This window comes from Cricetulus griseus, chromosome 4 (assembly GCF_003668045.3).
Source record: "Cricetulus griseus strain 17A/GY chromosome 4, alternate assembly CriGri-PICRH-1.0, whole genome shotgun sequence".
NCBI lineage: Eukaryota > Metazoa > Chordata > Mammalia > Rodentia > Cricetidae > Cricetulus > Cricetulus griseus.
Genome location: NC_048597.1, coordinates 217052761 through 217071083, shown reverse-complemented (window position 1 = coordinate 217071083; position 18323 = coordinate 217052761). Strand labels below are relative to the sequence as shown.

At 50.5% G+C, this 18323-nt stretch overlaps 2 protein-coding genes across 6 annotated transcripts in view; both read right to left on the bottom strand.

The window, feature by feature from the left end:
• The window catches only part of Col7a1 (collagen type VII alpha 1 chain), a 32126-nt gene extending 29473 nt beyond the window's left edge, over positions 1 to 2653 (bottom strand). For 3 of the 5 annotated variants that reach the window (XR_003485143.2, XM_027414618.2, XM_035443980.1), the window contains exons 1-8: positions 2534 to 2653; positions 2340 to 2428; positions 1667 to 1847; positions 995 to 1154; positions 816 to 909; positions 559 to 720; positions 267 to 430; positions 59 to 188 (exon numbers count right to left, since the gene is read on the bottom strand). Coding sequence is in view for 4 of the 5 variants with exons in the window: in XM_027414618.2 (XP_027270419.1) it covers positions 59 to 188; positions 267 to 430; positions 559 to 720; positions 816 to 909; positions 995 to 1154; positions 1667 to 1847; positions 2340 to 2427 (979 nt within the window). In the remaining variant the exon portion in view is untranslated. The remainder of the gene's footprint in view (positions 1 to 58; positions 189 to 266; positions 431 to 558; positions 721 to 815; positions 910 to 994; positions 1155 to 1666; positions 1848 to 2339; positions 2429 to 2533) is intronic. The other 2 variants (XM_027414616.2, XM_035443979.1) reach the window with 1 other exon arrangement.
• Positions 2654 to 5952: 3299 nt separating this feature from the next.
• On the bottom strand, positions 5953 to 16715 carry LOC100766805 (cytochrome b-c1 complex subunit 1, mitochondrial). Its single transcript, XM_027414615.2, has 13 exons — positions 16576 to 16715; positions 16202 to 16342; positions 12606 to 12692; positions 11814 to 11943; positions 10975 to 11173; positions 10431 to 10510; positions 8312 to 8427; positions 8000 to 8143; positions 7722 to 7882; positions 7500 to 7585; positions 6977 to 7065; positions 6585 to 6660; positions 5953 to 6142 (listed from the first exon to the last, which is right to left on the bottom strand). The coding sequence occupies exons 1-13, from the start codon at positions 16642 to 16644 to the stop codon at positions 6078 to 6080; spliced, it is 1443 nt and encodes a 480-aa protein (XP_027270416.1). The 5' UTR covers positions 16645 to 16715; the 3' UTR covers positions 5953 to 6077.
• Between the last annotated feature and the right edge of the window lie 1608 nt (positions 16716 to 18323).

The following is an 18323-nucleotide window of genomic DNA, read 5'->3' as shown; positions in this document are numbered from 1 at the left end:
GGGGTTTGGGGACCTGGGTATTAGGAGAATGGGGCCAGAGGTTGACAAAATTGCTCACTGGTCCGAGCTGTGCCACTCACGGCCTCCCCGATGCTGTTGGCGTAGAGGGCAACCACAGTCACTTGGTATTCAGTAAGTGGCCGGAGACCCTGTAGTCTCGTGCTGGTCTCACCAGCTGGGACGTTCACCTGCCCAGGGCCAGAGGTCATCTCATATTGTCTGGCCAAGTACCTAACAGCCACCAATCACTGATGAATAAACCTTACCTCCTGTCGCTCGCTTGGCAGCGGCTGTCCCAGCCCTGTCAGAGGGGTGTACTGAATCTTGTAGCCAGTCACTGGGCCACTAGCTGCTGTCCACTTTACTTGCAAGGACTGACTACTTGGCTCAGACAGCACAAGGTCCCGGGGCCCAGATGGAGTGTCATCAACTGTGAATGGGGTTGGGGCAGCATCAGGTCATCAGGAAAAAGGGTCAGGGGTGAGGAGTCCATACATCAGCACTCTAGGCTAGGCTAGGAGCCCGGGGTCAGGGTCCCCAGAATGGGCAGAAACTTACAAGGCAGGGTCACAGGCACACCACCAGCAGTTGTGCACACCCTCCGGGAAATGAGAGGCAACAGTGTCCTCAAGATGCTGAAGTCATTGACAAAGAAGAAGAAGTCACTGGTTGGCTGTGAAGCAACCCGCTTCAGCTCCTCGGGGTCAGCATTCTTGATTCCTGAAGAGATGCCCAAGCAGGGCTCAGTTACTTAGACAAAATCTGAGTGGTCCCCACTCCAACCGACCTCTCGCTCGCCTCAGCTTGGTTCTCACCCACAGCAAACAGCTTGACTCCCTGTCCCTTCAGTTTCTGGGCTGCTGTGTCCACTAAGTCTTGGGACTTCCCATCTGTGATCAGGATGCAGACCTAGATGGATGCCAAGACCAGTCAGGGATGCTTTGGACATTTATCTTGGGGTCATATTTGGAGGCATAGTAAGTTTAGGGAACACCTTGGGGATGTTAGGTCGTGTTAGGTGGGGCAAGAAGACACGGTCAGAAACATGGTGAAGAGCGGCCCCCGTGCGCGTGTTGCCACCCTTATAGTTGAGTTCACGAATGGCACGGATGGTGTCACCTCCAGAGCCGAGTGCATCCAGACCAAATTCTGTCCTGAGGGGAAGAAACAGGGTAGCAAAAGGGAAGGGTCATGATCTCTTCCAGCCCTGACCTCTGGGATGAGTCCTCTTGAGAGTGCCCTTGGTTCTACCATGGAAGCTTTCATATTAACAGACTCCTTGGGTGTCTTTCAATATAGCAGTACTGCTGAACCTCAACAGACCTTGAACCCTTGAGGTTCCCTGCCTAGAGAGCATAGAGTATCTGGTTAGACAAAAAGTGTTTCTGGTGAGCAAAGAGATGAAGGAGTCAGAGAGCCGGAACAAGGAGACTCTACCTTGGATTCCCCATCTCTATGCAGAGAAAACGGAGTCATCCTGTCTGTCCCTCACTGGCTTAGAGGTGTTTTAGGACAGGAACACACTTTCAAAGTATCCCTACCTCTCTCCAGAGGAGATCTTGGCTAGGGCATCTCTGGGCTCCTCAGAGCCTGTTTCTAATCTCTCCTCTCTGAGGAAGGGGTCTTGGGACCTACGGCCCTGGCCCCAAGCCGGCTGGCTACTCACTGTGGGTCATCACTGTACTGCACTGTAGCAAATCGTACGCCCTGCGCACTGGCCGCCCCTGAGAAAGGCAGCACCAGCCCCTCCAGGAATCCTCGCACTTCGCGGAAGTTGCTGCGGCCAATGGATGACGAGCCATCGAGTAAGAACACAATGTCAGCGGCGTAAAGGCGTGTGCAGGTCACTGAAGCAGGGAGGAGAGATCATGACCTTTCCTGGAAATCCAGGCACCCTCCTCTAGGCACTGAGGTCCCCCGGGACTCGGGACTGGGAGGACAACAGGCTTCGTTTGTGTATGCAAATGAGGCCAGGTAGGCGTGTGCCTGCCAGCCTGGAGGAAGCCCCAGTGGGGCTCAGAGTAGAGCTTCTCAGGAGGGCTGAAGCACAGTGAAGTCTAAGTTGCAAGCAAGGATGTAACCCCGGGGCTGAAGTCAGTTTCGGGGGGACTGTTGCCGAGTGGCAAAGGGCAGGGGATTCAGCATGCATCTAGGAAGCTAGAATTTGGGTGCCAACGGGATAGGAGGCAATCTGGGGGAGCCCAGAGTGGAATTCGGGGAGTCTGGGAAGAGTTAGAGGCATCCATAAGAGTTTGGAGGAATCCTCGCGGGAAGGTATCAGGGATAAAGTTTGAGTGGATGCATGGGTGACGGGGTGCAGAGCCCCGGAAGGTGCCCACCTCTATCTCTGGACTGGGCCCACACTCCAGGCGCCCCCACCAGGACCTCGGCAGTGCAGAGCGCAGCGACTAGGAGCCGCAGCCTCATCCTGGGTGATAGAAACGGTCAGGTAGGAACCCCACCTCTGTCCCTTGTCTCCCGAGCCTTTGGCTGGTGGAAACCCAGCGCCCCCCACCCCAAGTCCTAATCTTGCCTGCCCGTCAGCCTGCTCCCGCCGCAGCCGCAGCCAGTTCCAGTCCCGTCGGCCCAGAGGAGAAAAGTCCCGATCCCAGGAGGCGGAGCAGCAGGCGGGGACCAGGCGGCCCGCCCTCACTCCCCTCCCCAGAGGTCGCTTCCCCCACCCCACTTCTCCAGGACTTAAGATATGATGACGCACTCAACTGCAAGGCCCTCTCCCATGGCTTCTGGGAATCATCCGGGTTTTTTGACAGAGGCTATGAGAGCACCACAACCTCACTTAGGGTTATAGGTCTTGATTGCTTTTTAGCCAGTGATTAATGAAGTCATTGCTGCCCTCTGAAATGCAGTCAGGTTCCTGAACACCATAGGGGTAGCAGCCTGATGTTTGGGCATATTGCAGCTGGAGCTGACTCACCCCCAACCCGTGGGGGGTGCCCAGACAAAGCCTCAGGACATAGGTCCTGACAAACGCACATCTTGTGAATCAGCCTGCTTCTGTCTGGTGGACCTCCTGTGCCCCACCCTAACCTCTAGACAGGCCGAGCAGCCCCCAGCAAATGAGAGGCTCTGGGACTATCCTAGGGACCCCAAACCACACTGGGCTGGATCTAAGCAAGACATGCCTGCTTTCGAAGAGAGAACCTGTGCCATGCTTGTTCACATATGTGCATCCCAATGCCCTTCACTCCCTACTATGTCTTGAAGCAGTCCTAGACAGATGCCATCCAGCTGTGTTTGCGGAGAGGGAGGGCTGTCCATATGTGGTGGGTGGACCACCCATGCTTACAGCTCAGCTCTCAGGAATCCACCTAATGCCCATGTTCCCACTGGCAAGGCCCGCCCATGATTCAGGACAGGTTCCCCCATCTGCTTTCCTGGCTCTGAGGAATCCCCTCCTTCAACCTACTCCTGTAGACTTCTATTTAACGCCCTGACTAGGCCTAGGGCCATCCTATGACCGTGTCCTTTCCTCATTGCCTCTAGGTATCTAACTTTCCCCTTCCTAATTGGCCGCCTCTCAGTCCTTCCCTGTGGACAGTCAAGCCCACTTTCCTAGTGAGGTCTTCGGTTATACAAATATGTTTACTAGGTGGGTGACATCGAGAAGACAGAGACATGCCTAAGAAAGCTAGCCCCCATCTGGGCCCTGTTTCTTTATTTATTCAGTCTTCTGTAGTTCAGTAAGTACATCTTCATTCACCATTGCTGCTGGGTGGCTTCCAATATGCCTGGTCCTGAAACCTTGGTCCCTTCAGATCCTCAGGCTAAATGGGGAGACAGGGCTGGATGGAAGTTCTCTTCTGTTTCCTCTGGGCCTGGCCAGGCCTGAGAGTTTTCTAGCATGGACAAACCTCGAGGTACAGAGGACCATCCGCTCCTGTTTCCCTGTTGTCAGGAAAGCTGGCTCTCCCGCTATCAGTGAAGACTCACACTCCCAGAACTATTCAGGCCCCAGAAACTTTTTCCAACATCAGGGTCTGTCTCCCAGGGCCTCCCAGCCCTAAAAGGAATGTTCCAGATGAGGGTAGTAGACAACCAGGCATGTTCTCAGAGGCAAGCCCCTGCCCTAAGACCATTGCCCACTCTGGCACAGCCAAGGGTGAGTGACAGACAACAGGATAAAGAGGGCATGTACAATATGGACATAAATGTGTGTGTGGGCCTGACCTTCAGGAAAGTAGCAGGTCCAACTTAGCCTCAAGGCAAACCTCACTAGAACTGAAGTACCCCTCAACTACAGGCTCAGTGTGGGGTCAAAGGAGGCTGCTGAAAAGATAGAAGGCTAGGGGATGACTAGCAAGAACGGGGCTGCAGCACCCTGGCAGGCTTGCAGCTTTAGGTACAGTACTGGAGACCTGTACATACCTGCAGCTCTCCCATCAGGGCGGTGGAACCCCAGAGTGTAATGTTTCCCTCCCATGCTTCCCTGGGCATTTTCTTCCTTGGCTTGTCCTATTTAACCAGATGGCACCATGTCTGCCATCAGGGCCCACATCCCACTGTATCCTAATACCTCAACACTCCTCACCAGAACTGGGCAGGGTATCCTCTGACCCACTCTTGCTTCTCATCTCCCAGTACTACTGGGAGTGTTGTCCTGTTCCTGCTTCCAGTTCATTCTACTTCTCCCTATAGCCCTGACAATAACCAGGCTCACCTGGATTGTCACAAAAAGGTAGCCCAAATCCCCATGCTACTTCACAGCTCTTACCAAGTTACTTTTCTTTACGATCACCTGTAGGGCACCTGCCTGACATGTTTCTAGAGGAATGATGAAATAAATGCCCTGGGCTCAGAATGCAAGGAGTCCAGAAATCCCCAGCAGCTCCAGCTCTCATGTCCAGCAGCACATCTGTATGTAGCCTTTGGGGTCATCAAATCTCATTCCTTGAGCACAATAGTGATGGCAATTGTTCCGGAGTTGGTTGTTATACCTCCACCCAAAGCCAGGGGTGGGCCCATCTAAGTTGCGTGCTACCCAGCTTCCTTACAGATGGTCACACCTGCCCCTAACTGACATCTGAGGGAAAGGCACTGGACAGCCTAAGAGTCAAGGCTTGTTTGGCTACATTCAGAAGGTGTTGGGGAAGACTTTGGAATAGCCCCTCAACAAACTGCCCCAGAACCCTGCTCACATTCACAGCCAGCCGACTTCAGAGGCTCAGGCCATTTGCTCTCCACTTTCCCTACAGGGGAATGCAGGAATAGAGGCCTACTAGCCCAAATTTCTCCCAGATCAGAGCTCAAAGGGGTAGCAGAGGGATAAAGCAGCTAAGAGCTTTATTAGGTGAGGGTTAGGTCCTGGCTGCCTCTAGAAAATGGGGAGGGGACCTCTAGGCAACAGCTCAGGACTTGCCTAGGACAAACCTAGAGGAGGGAGGGGGCTTGGGCTCCACTGAGCTCAAGGCTATTCTTGGAGCCTGAGTCAGCGGCAAATAAAGGCAAAGGATTCCTGTCTTGCCTGTCCAGACAGCAGTTACAAACCAAATCAGAACACTATGCCCCAGGCTATCCTCTCTATAACTGTACACACTCAGAAGCAGCTTCCTCTGGGACACTAGTGGCCCCTCCTAGTCCATCCCAGCAGAGAATAGAGGCCACCAAAGGGTGGCTGTGTACAGTGTTTTCAGTGAAGGTTTTCCCACATAAGCTCCCAGTTTCCACTCTGGGACATCAACAGGGTACAGACAGGGCCTGAGTTTTCCATAACTCCCACATCCCACTCCTGGGACAAGCTGGCTAAGGAATGTCCCCCATGTAGCTGAGTGGAAACATCTGGGAGAACTCCCTGCAAGCATCAAAGGCTTCCGGCCTCCACACTTGCCCCTGGCTGAGGACACATCAGAGGGCAGGATTCAGAGGATGTAGAACGTGAGGAAGTCTTTGCTCCCCAGTGGATTCCATGCCAATACTAAAGAAAGGACAACACAGTTCTCAATAGGACTTTATTAGTGGTAATTGGCTGCATACGTCTGAGCAGCAGGAGTGGTATGTTTGTGGCAGAGGACCCAGGGTCCCTGGCCCCACCCTCTTGCCTGCCAGCACAGACTTCCTGCCTAGAAGCGCAGCCAGAACATGCCGCTACGGATCCGGTTGTAGTCTGGGAGCTGCTCAATGGGGCCTGTGGGGATAGGGTGGGGAGTCAGGGTGGAGTGCCTGGCCTGCACAGGGACACCTGGCCCTGTGCCACACCCAGCTCAGACTGGCTGCCCAGAGCAGCACAAGACAGGCTTTGAGCGAAAGACAGAAGAGCACATTCCCCAGGGTGCAGAGCCTGTCCTTTCACGCTCTGGCCCCGGGAGCCCCACCCCACATGCAGGGTACCTGTTACCTCGTGGGCTGGGGGGGTGGGTGGGGTATTAATGGAAGTAGCTTGGCAAGGAGTTGGGGAACTGTTGGGACAAGTTTTCTGAAAAGAACTCCCTGGCAGCCAGGTTACTGCAGAGAACCTCAGCTTCCTTCTCAAAGTATAAGCTGGGAATGGGGGAAACAGAGGCAGGAAGGGAGGACAAGATAATAGCCCAAGGAAAATAACAAAAGAGCAGACCTTCTAGACTACTCACCATATCCAGCCACTGCTGGACACTGGTCATAGAAGTACTTGGAGCAAACCTCACGCAGCATTTGGGCATCCACCTTCTGTAGGCAGAAACAGAGAGAACACTGAGTGACAGGTACCAGGCACTCCCCTTAGCCAGTATTTTCTTGAGTCAATCCACACTTACTACTGGACCTTTGGAGCTGTTCCTCTATTCAAAGGGTGAATGTGCAGGGTTCTCCCTACCTAGTCCACAGGCACAGCCATCAGTACCCCTCTGGTTACCCCACCCGTACAAGGGGCAGCTGCCTTGGATATCCGAGATGCTTATGGGAACAATTTTTGTTGTATCAGATCCCAACTCTGCAGAGGCCCATCAGGCTAAGGCTCCAGACCCTCTTCCAGAGGTCTAATTACCGCAATCCGAGTCTCCCACTCAGCCAGAGGGATGCGGCGGCCGTAAGTCAGGAGGCTGCGACCAATGTCTTCACACACAGGGGTGGTGCCTTGAAGGGAAGGAGAAAAGCTTAGAGGTCTGCCCTGTCCCATCCTGGACCCACAGAGGCCTCTAGGACTGTGCTCTGACCCCATTTCCATACCAACCTGCCACAACAGTGGTGGGCTACTGACCACTCGCACCTGGCATGGCAGGGGAGGGGTGGCCTTCAGTCTTCTTTCCTCCCTCTCTCCTTTTGTTCTGAGACAAGGTCTTGATATGTACCTTAGCTGGCAGGCCAGGCTGGCCCTGAACTCACTGTGTAGTTAAGGTAACCATGGACACCTGCCCTTCCTGGCTTATTTCCCAAAAGCTGGGATTACAAGTGTGAAACACCACATACAGCCAAGGTTTTCCTTTCTAACTCTGGCCACACTACAGCCTGAGTCACTGTGATCACTACTGGGACATATTGTAACCCTCACTACAGGGAGGGGGACTCACCATCCAGATGAGACACCAAGGCATTTCTGAGGATGTTTTTGCCCCGGGTCACTTCACTCTCTGTGGCACTGGTGCACAGGCGCATCCTAAAGGGGTGGGGGGTGGGGGTAGGAGTGGGTTTGAAGTGATACTCATTCTGGGAGACTATGTGTTGTCTCTTAGCCTCCTACTCGCCTGGTCAAACACCCCTCGCTCTCATGGCAATACTGAGCTGACACTCACCACTGGCCTTGCAGGAAGAAGACCATGTCATCGATGCTCATGCCATCACATACAAAGTGTGCACCTAGCAGCCCAGTCTCAGAGTAGGAGATGTTGAAGGTTTGGAAACTCTGGCAAAGCTTGTTAGACACAGCAACGGAAGCCAGAGGGCTGGACATGTTCTGCCAAAGGCAAGGATCATTAACAACCCTCTTATGTGTGAGCCATAGCCTAAGCTCCACAACCCAGCATCCTCTTCTCCCTGAAGCCAAGATGCCATGCCTGTTCCTGGCACTCACCACTCCTCCACCATAAGTGCAGTCATAGTGGCCAATGATGGCATTGGCCACTTGGAGGGCCACATTGTCCGGGTTACACCAGCCAGGTCCTTCTACAGCAATGGCCACGTGGGCTAAAGGCAGGGCATCATCACGATGACGGATCTAAAACAATACATGTTAAGGCTGACAAGAAACCAGACCTCCTGAGTGGGAGATGCTGAACCCTTGCCAATTCCTGAAGAATCTGACATCACAAAGTCAACCATGCACACAAGGATCCTCCCAGCGGTTCCCAGCTCAGAGCACCAACCCTGCCGCCAGGCAGCACACCTCACTGCCAGTGAAGCGACATGGAGTTACACCAGGTACAGCATCCTCTTCATACTCTCGAGAGACGCTGCTGAAGTGCTTCTGGGCAAGTTCTAGCAGCCGCTGGTGTTCCACCCCTGGGGGAACATAGTAGTGTTAGCGGGAGCCCAGAGTCCACGCACAGGTAAGAGGAATCAGACAAGAGCAGGCCTTCCATGTCCTGTCTTCTTAACACCCACATGGTGGTTTATAACCATCTATAACTTTAGTTCCAGGTCTGATGCCCTCTCTGACCTCTGTAAACACCAGGCACTTGTGGTATGCAGACATTCATACACATTATGGGTTTTTTAAAAAAAAAATTATTTTTATTTTATGTGTACTGGTGCTTTGCCTACAAGTATGTCTGTGTGAGGGTGTTAGAACTTGGAATTACAGACAGTTGTGAGCTGCCATGAGGGTTCTGGAAAAGAAACCCAGGACCTCTGGAAGAGCAATCAGTGCTCTTAACCACTGAGCCATCACTCCAGCCCCCACATTAAATCTTTCAAAAATTATATTAAAAATTTGGCAGACTAGAGGATATTTGAGTGCTTAGAGTTCTTGCCTAGCAATGTACAATGCCTTAGGTCCAATCCCAGTACCACAAGTATAAGTAGGGCTGGAGAGATGGCTCAGTAGTTAAGAGTGCTTCCTGCTCTTCAGAGGACCTGAGTTCAGTTAACAGCACCAATGTCAGACGGCTCACAACTGCATGTAACTTGATCCAGGGGATCTAACACCCTCTTTGGCCTCCATAAACACCTACATGCTTGTGGCATACAGACACAGACACAGACACAGACACAGACACAGACACAGACACCTCCCTCCCTCCCTCCCTTACTCAATCTCTGGGCCAACCAGTAGCTCAGCAAGTAAAGGCACCTGCTGCCAAGACTGAGGACTGAGTGTGAACTTTAGAACCAACCCCCACAAGTTGTGTGCACACAGCACCCACACACATATTCAATAAAAAATGTTCAGAAAAGCAGACAGAAAGGGCAATGGTCTGTCTCTCTAGTATAGTGACTCTCACCCCAGAAGCATCACCTAGCCTGCATTGGGGGAACTGGTAGGCTCTGAGTACAAGGCTACCTGGATGTTCTGTCCTTCTCTCTATCACAGACCCCACTGATGGCCCTGAAGGAGAGGGTCAAAAGAGGTGCTCCTGCAGGGCCACGACTTACCCTGGGAGTCTGGGGATCTGAGGCCAAGTACAGGCCCATGCCTTAGGTAGGACTCTGTGCCAGATACAAGACACCCTGGGGCACACCTTGACAGATGAGCACCATCACATGGCAGCCTGCCCTAAGCCTGCTAAGACTCAGAAACTCTGATGGGTTAGTAATTGATGCTGCTTTTGGTTCCCAGGTTCCCTGTGGTGTTCTTCCTGAGACTTTTTCTCCCACCTTGGTGGCAAGTTTTAAGCAGGTCTGGTTCCCTAGCCACAGCTAACCCTATACAGACCTACATGAGAAAACTACGTGGAATCCACCCACTTCTCCCCCTTGCTTCTGCCATCTCCCACAGGGTACCTGCCACACCGTACCCAGTTAGTCTGACCTACTCTGACCCCATCCAGCAGCAGAGCAAAGCCTTAAAGTAATACCAGGTCAGGGCACTACCTCTCCCCTTTGCCTAGGTCCCCACTAACTGACAACCATCACCCTTCAGAAATCTGTTTGAAGGGCATGTGCTCTCTGCCCATCTCTAACTCTATGCTCCCATTAAAATCTCTGCTATAATACTGGGTCTCCATTTTAAGGTGGCCCCAGTCACCATCAAATATACATTGTCACAAAGCCATTGTCTGTGGCACTAATGGCAAGGCTATAAGGAATAAGCCCATATGTCTTCCACTGGCCCCCAAACACGGTATTCTAGGACTAAGTGAGGCTAAGAGGTTTGAGGCACAGGCAGGAGCTCGCAGTCAAATGGGATCCCAGCCTACCTCAAAGCATAGAAGAGTCACATACCTCAATGACAGGCCAGGAACAGAGTTCCCTGGAGTCCTCTATGGTCAGAAACAGAGGACACAGACATTGATAAGCAAGGTTTGGGCCCACCTGTCCAGGGCTTCAGCAAACCCATCTCTCACCTCCAGCGGCAGCCAGCACCATTCGAGGAGCTTTGTAATGTCTGTTGAGGTAATCAGTCAAGTCTGCTCGCGACAGCTTCCTGCAAAATATGCAGCTGAGTCAACCCCCCTCAATCCATAGCAAGCTGAGTCACACAAAACATAGACAAGAAGACTGAAGAGCAGGCTTTAACACACCCCTCTCAATCCATTCTGTCACCTACTCCTTCAGGCTTCACAGGCAACATATTGAAGGTATGCGTTAATACTAGGCTCTGAAGGGGCACCCATTCCTACTGATGTATATACTCCTCATGGCACACTCCCAACAGAGGACAGAGTGGCATACAGAAGGGATACCTAGATGTTCCCTCCCCAACTGTCAGGACATGCATGGATGGATACCCTAAGCAAAGTTCAAGATTCAACTGAAGACCCCAGAGCCAACCAGATGGCTATACAAAAGTTGTATGAATTAGGAAAACAAATAGGCAGCTAGACAACCTAAATGGCATGTGGCTGATAGGGACATGTTTTATTTCAATCTCTACCAGCTCCCTCTCACCTGACGTTCTCACTGGGCCCCTCTACAGCCTGGCCCAGAGGTGTGCCCTGGAATGCCGTGGCATGCAGGTAATCAAAGACCACATTCTGCATAGATGCATCATTTTCCTGCATCTCCCGCAGGATCACGTCTCGTTGCTTCTCGATCTGGGAGTCTTCCAGACTGCAGTTCTGCACAATATCTGCCAGGAGCTCCACAACTAGATATGGGAAGGATGTGTTAATTGGGCATGGTGGTGTGCACCCCTAATCCCAGCATTTGTAGGAGGAATTTCTAAGAGTTCAAGGACACCCAGGCTACACAGCGAGTTCAAAGCCAACTTGGGCTACATAATGGGATTTTATATGAAAAAACTTAGACCTGACTCAGTAAGAGCATTTGCCACCAAGTGTGATGACCTGAGTTTGAGTACCAGAACCCACATGACAGAAAGAGAGAACTGACTCCTGCAAGTTATTGTTGACTAAACACACACCAACATAGACATTTAAAAGAGTTTAAAAATGACATTTCTGGGACCAGGTGGTGGTGGTGCAAGACTTTAATCCCAGCACTTGTGAGGCAGAGGAAGGTGGATCTAAGTGAGTTTGAGGCCAGCCTGGTCTACAGAGCGAGTGCCAGGACAGGCTCCAAAGCCACACAAAGAAACCCTGTCTCGAAAACAAAAACAAATAAAAAGATATTTTCCATTGTTGTACCATTGTATTAATTGCTTTTCAAGAAGGCCACAGTCCCATGGTTAAGTCCAATTCTGAGGACAGCCAGGAACTCTTGGCAGCCTGATTTCTGCAGCCCTGGAGACCTACCCTGCCTGTGCCCAGGCCTTCCTCGGGCGTTACCTTTTGGCAGGTCCTTGGAAAGTGCCTTGATGAGGTAAGCAGTATGCTCCCGAGTGCTGTAGGCATTAAGATGAGCCCCCATACTCTCTACCTCCTTCTCTAAGGCACTGCCAGGCCGATTCTTTGTTCCCTGAAATCAGATATCAAAAGGATCAATCAGGGGCTAAAGAGATGGCTCAGAGGTTAAGAGCACTTGCTGCTCTTACAGAGGATGCGGGTTCAATTCCCAGCACCCATATGGTGGCTCACAACCATCAATAACCCCAGTTCCAGGAGATGCAATAGGCCAATACATGGTATACGTTAAAAAAGAAAACAAAAATCCAAACTATGAGCCACGGAGTACAGGAACTTGCCTTCAAAGGTTGATATCCCAGCAATACCTCCCTCAACAGTCTGTATTCATTACATTAAGCAGGCCCTCAGCTGAGCAGACAGCATCATGGGCCAAAGGATGGAGACAGACAGGGGCAGAACAGCACAGCTGCATTAAGTGTTGCCTAATAATAAGAGTTCCTGTAACAGCCCAACCTCTCTGCTCTTGACTTTGGATGTAAGGTGACTAGCTACTCCAAGTCCCTGCCACTGTACTTCCCTGCTATGATGGACCTGCAACCTGGAAGAGGACCTTAGGCAGGGGCTCATCAGATAAACAGGAAAAAACTAACCCCATATGGCTCCTTCCAGAAAGTGTAGGCAGATTATGCCCCAATCAGGAGACTAATTTTTTGGACTATGGTCTTTGAGACAGGCATCCCTAACTGAGAGAAACATGGACTTCACAAGACTTACCTTGAAAGCCAGATGTTCCAAAAAGTAGCCTGCCCCATTGTTCTTCTCAGTCTCGTGACGGCTGCCAGCATCAATCCACACTCCCACCTGGACAAGAAACCACCAACAAAAGGAACCATCAGCTAGCTCCCAGTCACAAAACCACCTGAGTAACTCAGCACAGATTTCACAAAGTCCTCATAGGTGGCAATATGGGCAGAGCAGCTCCATTAAGAGCCCTACAGGCAGAGACAGGAGAGCCCACAGCACAGAGAACGGCCCTCTTCTACCTGAAATAGGTTTCCTCATGGGTTATCAAAGGCATCCAGGAGCATTTCTGGTGTTCATCTTTGAGGCACTGTCACGCTTTGAAGCCTCATCTGGTCTTGAACTCACTGAAACCTACCCCTCCCCCGTTCTCTCAACTGTGCCCATTGACCTGGCCCCACAACTATAATTTCTAGTTAACTGTTTTCTTCTATGCACAAATCCTATCACCTGCAGACAATAGTCTATTTTCTATATTCTAAGAATCATAAGCAAGCTAGATATGGTGTCACCTGTAATCCCTGCACTCTGGAGGCAGAAGCAGGATTATAAATTCAAGGCTGGCCTGTGTAACACAGTAAGACCCTGTCTCAAAACAGAACAAAGTATTATCCCTTGCTTTTGTTCTGATGATTTCATTCTTTCATCAGGCAGGGATGTTATTGACTTACACACTTTGCACTTCATCATTTTAAAAAGGTACTGAAGCAGAGTGTGGTGGCACACGCTTTTAATCCTAGCTGAGGGGGCTGGAGAGATGGCTCAGGGGTTAAGAGCACTGACTGTTCTTCTAGAGGTTCTGAGTTCAATTCCCAGCAACCACATATAGTGGCTCACAACCATCTGTAATGTGATCTGGTGCCCTCTTCTGGCATGCACTGTATATATGATAAATAAATAAATCTTAAAAAAAAAAAAAAATCCTAGCTGAGGTAAGTTTGAGGTCAGTCTGGTCTACAAGTTAAGTTCCAGCCCAGCCAGGGTTACATAGTGAGACCTTGGTATAAAAAACAAAGAGAAGGTAACTTTCACAGTAACTTTTCAACATGGAGTCTCACCATGTCACTAGGTTGGTACTGAACTTCTGAGTTAAAATAACCCTCATCTTTCAATCTCTCAAATATCTGGGACTATAGAGCATGCACCACTGTGTCCGGCTTCATTAAGACTTCATTCTAAGCTGGGCGTTGGTGGTACATGCCTTTAGTCCCAGCACTCGAAAGGCAGAGGCAGGTGGATCTCTGTGAGTTTGAGACCAGCCTGGTCTACAAGAGCAAGTTCCAGGACAGTGTCCAAAGCCACAGAGAAACCCTGTCTCGAAAAAACAAAAACAAAACAAAACACTTTATCCTATTTCAGTAGCGGGGATCAAACACAAAGGCTCATGAATGCTTAGTAATTTTTTTTCCTTTATTTATTATGTATACAGTTATCTGCATGCATGCTTGCACACCAGATCTCATCACAGATGGTTGTGAGCCACCATTTGGTTGCTGGGAATTGAACTCAGGTCATCTGGAAGAGCAGTCAGTGCTCTTAACCTCTGAGCCATCTCTCCAGCCCCAATGCTTAGTAATTACTACTGATGTACATCTCTAGACCTTGAAACAAGTTTGCTTTTTAATGATTTATTTTTAATTTTATGTGAATTGTATGTTTTCCTGCATGTATGTCTGTTTGATCCCCCTGGAGCTAGAGTTACAGATAGTTGTGAGCTATTTGAAGTTGGTGCTGGGAATAGAACTTTAGTTTTCTGCAAAAACAATACAAGCTTTTAACTACTGAGCCATTTCTCCAGCCACCTCTCCCACCATGCCCCAGCATAAGAATCTTAATATTCCTTTCCATTTTTAAGATGTGGTCTCACTATATACTCCTGGCTGGACTTGAACTCAAGAGATCTGCCTGCTTCAACCTACCAAGTGTGAATCTTATATTCTCTTTTTGTGTTTTTGTTTTTTGAGAGAGGGTGTCATGTCGCTCAGACTAGCCTTGAATTTATTCTGTAGCTGAAGATAGCCTTGAATTTCCAATCCTCCTGTCCCCATTTCCCAAGTACTAGGATTACAAGTATGCAAGAATTGTAAACAGTCTGCCAGGTTTCTGTGAAACACACTACTTACCCACATGGTTGAGCTTTTTATTATTTGTTTATTGCTGCCTTAAGTTTTTCACATGCTTTGCAAACAGATGTTGGTAATCACACCATTGTGTAATATAACTTTAGATAAACATGCATTTTACTTTTTGTGTGAATGTATGTGCAACTGTGTGTAGGTACAGGAGCCTGTGTACACATGGTGGCCGGAAGTAGATACCATATTCGTCAAAGCTGGAGCTATAGGCATTCGAAGGACTCCTAACTTGTTATTTGGGTACGAGGACAAATACTCCTGTTCTTGTGGTTGCACAGCCAATGACTTTAACCACAGAGCTTCAAACATTCACCTTAAATCTATCATCTTAGATTACAGCATCCTATGATTTTTAACTGGCATCGTTCTTTCTTTGGAACTCCTCACAATCACAGTATCTTAGTCTGTGGAATACAACACGATTACTAAGCTTTCTTAGAGTCTGTTTATATGGGGTTCCTGGTACCAAGGAGACTGCCTACCGCCACGTCCTGTGCTCGGTAACAGTTTATATCACAGGACATTATTTATTCCCACAAAACTGAATCAGCCATCAAAAACATATAGTCCTAGACCGGGTGGTGGTGGCGCACGCCTTTAGTCCCAGAACTCGGGAGGCAGAGAGGAAGATTTCTGTGAGCTGGAGACCAGTCAGATCAAAAAAAGTGAGTTCCAGGACAGCCAGGACTATTACACAGAGAAACCTTGTCTGGAAAAGCCAAAAAAAAAAAGAAAAAAAGAAATGTGTACAAATGTGACATGGTGAGATGATGGAAATGTGTAGAGATTAAGAGCACTGACTGCTCTTCCACAGGACCCAGGTTCAATTCCCAGCACCCACATGGTTGCCCTCAACCACCTGTAACTCCAGTTTCAGGGGATCTCTCTGGGCCTCCATGGGCATCATGCACACATGGTACACAAACATACATACACATGAAATAAAAGTGAGACTAGCTAGACACACACTAGTCCTAGGCACTGGTGTTAGACCCAAATCACCACACAGGGGATCCAAATTTAGGTCCTCGAGCTTGAGTAGCAACCACTTTACTGCAAGTGCATTCCTGGTCTAGCCTAGAGATTATACAGCCGAGGTGGTGAGCCTGACAGACCTGGGTACCTGAAGTCTCTGAAATCTCATTCTATTCTTCACGGTAAGACAACAATCACTCCTCTCTTGGCGGCTGCAACAAAAAGCTGGAAAAGAATTGGGCCCTGTGCTTGGCGAGCATGGATGCTATTGCGGGCTGGAGGGCCGCCGCTATGACGTGGGGTGGGGCAGGGCTGAAGTCAGGTACAGGGACAAACCCGGCAGTAAGCCAGTCTCCACCCAAGACACTGACCGAGGACTGGAGCCCAAGGTCACACGCCGATCGGGGGGTGGGGTGGGGGGTCACGCGGGCCCCACCTGGAGGGCTGGCGAGCACTCACCGTGCAGGTGGGATGGGAGGACCGCTCCGAGGCCACACGCAGCCCGTTGTCCAGCACGCTGACCTGGGTCTCCGGCACGCTCTGGAGGGCCTGGGCGAAGGTGGCGGTACCCCGCAGGGCGGGTGACCGCAGCAGGGCCGGCTGGAGGGAGACGACGGCCCCTGTACCAACTGCTCCCCCTCCCGCCTCCGCCGGCGGGACCCCGGCTCCCCCACGCCCCAGCCGACGAGGCCCCGCCCCGCCCTCGCCGTGACCTTCCCACGGCCCTGACCCCGCGACCTCCGCGCGGCGGCCCGCCACTGCCCACAGCCCACTCTTCACCCGCGGGCGGAAGCCCGGAGCCCCGCCGCCCAGCGTCCTCGCCGCCTCCTCACCGTGCGGCGGCTGCGAAGCAGCGCTTGCGTCCCAGAGCAGGCAGCCCGACAGACTGCGGACGCCGCCATCTTCGAGCTCCCGTCAGCGAAAAGCCGCGCCACGCACGCGCAGGGACGAGAAGGCGGAGCCTGCCGCGCAGGCGCCGTACGGAGGACGCGGCGCTCGGTCGCCCCCTGCCGGGCTCTAGGTGCATGCTCAAGAGTTAACGCTCCGGGGGTTCGCGTCCCACTGTCTGCCTGCCGCGGGCCCTCCGAGGGGCCGTCCCCGTCGTCGCTTCCTCCACCTGAGGGAGGCGCTCTGCACTGGTTTTCCCAACTGCGGGAGCGCGGGATGCATTGCGGGCCAGCGGCGGCGGCGGCGGCGGCGGCGGCAGCCCCGCCAGGGTCTGGAGGGCAGGGGACGCGATAAATCAGCCCAATGGCTCCCTGGCAAGGTGGCCACTGAGATTGGTTGAAAAGAATAAAAGACGTTTGCATGGTTGACCTGAAAGACGTTAATAATATACTGTCAAAGTAGTACTCGATGTCAGCGCTTGGGAAATGGAAGCAGGCAGGTATCAGGAGTTCAACGACATCCTCCCCTGCACCAAGATTGTGTAAGACAGCGTCTCCAAAGTGTTTAAAAAAAAAAAAAAAGTGTGCGAATAAAAAGCGGAACAATGTAGAAGTTAATTTGAGAAGTAGAATTCTTTGTTTGGGGAAAAAAAAAACAACTTTTTTTTTAAATGAAAAAGCTTTTTCTATATCTGTAATCTTTTCAAAACTTTTTCAAAAAACCATCTGAAATTAGAGAAAAGATAGTATGTATTGATTGAGATTTTTGTGTACCAAAATTATGATTTAGAAAAGAAAATAAAGCAAAAGAGAATCTTCTAAGTTGCTGGATGTGGTGGTAAATGCCTTTAATCCCAGTACTCAAGAGAGGGGCAAATAGGTCTCTTCCATTCCACACTAGCCAGGTATACTTAGTGAGCCAGGGCCATATAGTGAGAGGGTCTCTCAAAAACCAAACAAACAAAACAAAACAAAAACAAACAAAACAAGCCTACGTTTCCTGCTTTCTTTCCTTGGAGAGACAGGGTCTCATGTAGCCCAACCTGGCCTCAAATTCACTTTGTAGTCAAGGATGACTCTGAACTTCTGATCCTCCTACCTCTCCCTCCCAAATACTAAGATTTCTGTGGTGCTAAGAAATAAAGCCAGTGTTTCATTAATGCTAGGCAAACAGTACCAACTGAGCTACATCCTCAGTCCTCTGTCAGCTTTTTGTTAATGTTAATTTTTGATTTAAAATTATTTTTATTATCTATTATTTGTACATGTGCACAAGTTGTATGAGTGGTGGGGCGTGTCCTCACGTGTGCTCAAAGGCTAGAGGACAACTGTGGGGAGTCATTTCTCCTTTACATAGATTCCAGGAATCAAATTCAGGTTTCCAGGCTTGTACAGAAATTTCGAGCCTTTACCTGCTGAGCCATTTCTAGAGCACCCTTGTATTACGGAAGTGTTGAGTGGATGGTTTAGAGATCCCCCTTGTATTACGGAAGTGTTGAGTGGATGGTTTAGAGATCCCCCTTGTATTACGGAAGTGTTGAGTGGATGGTTTAGAGATCCCCCAAGCGCTCCACAAGCACAAGGCGGCAGTTCCTCCCTACTGACATCTTACATTAGCGGAGCTCATCTTTGACTGCTAATGGGTCGTTTTGGGGTTCATTATTAACTAAAGTCCATAGTTTGCACAGATTTCC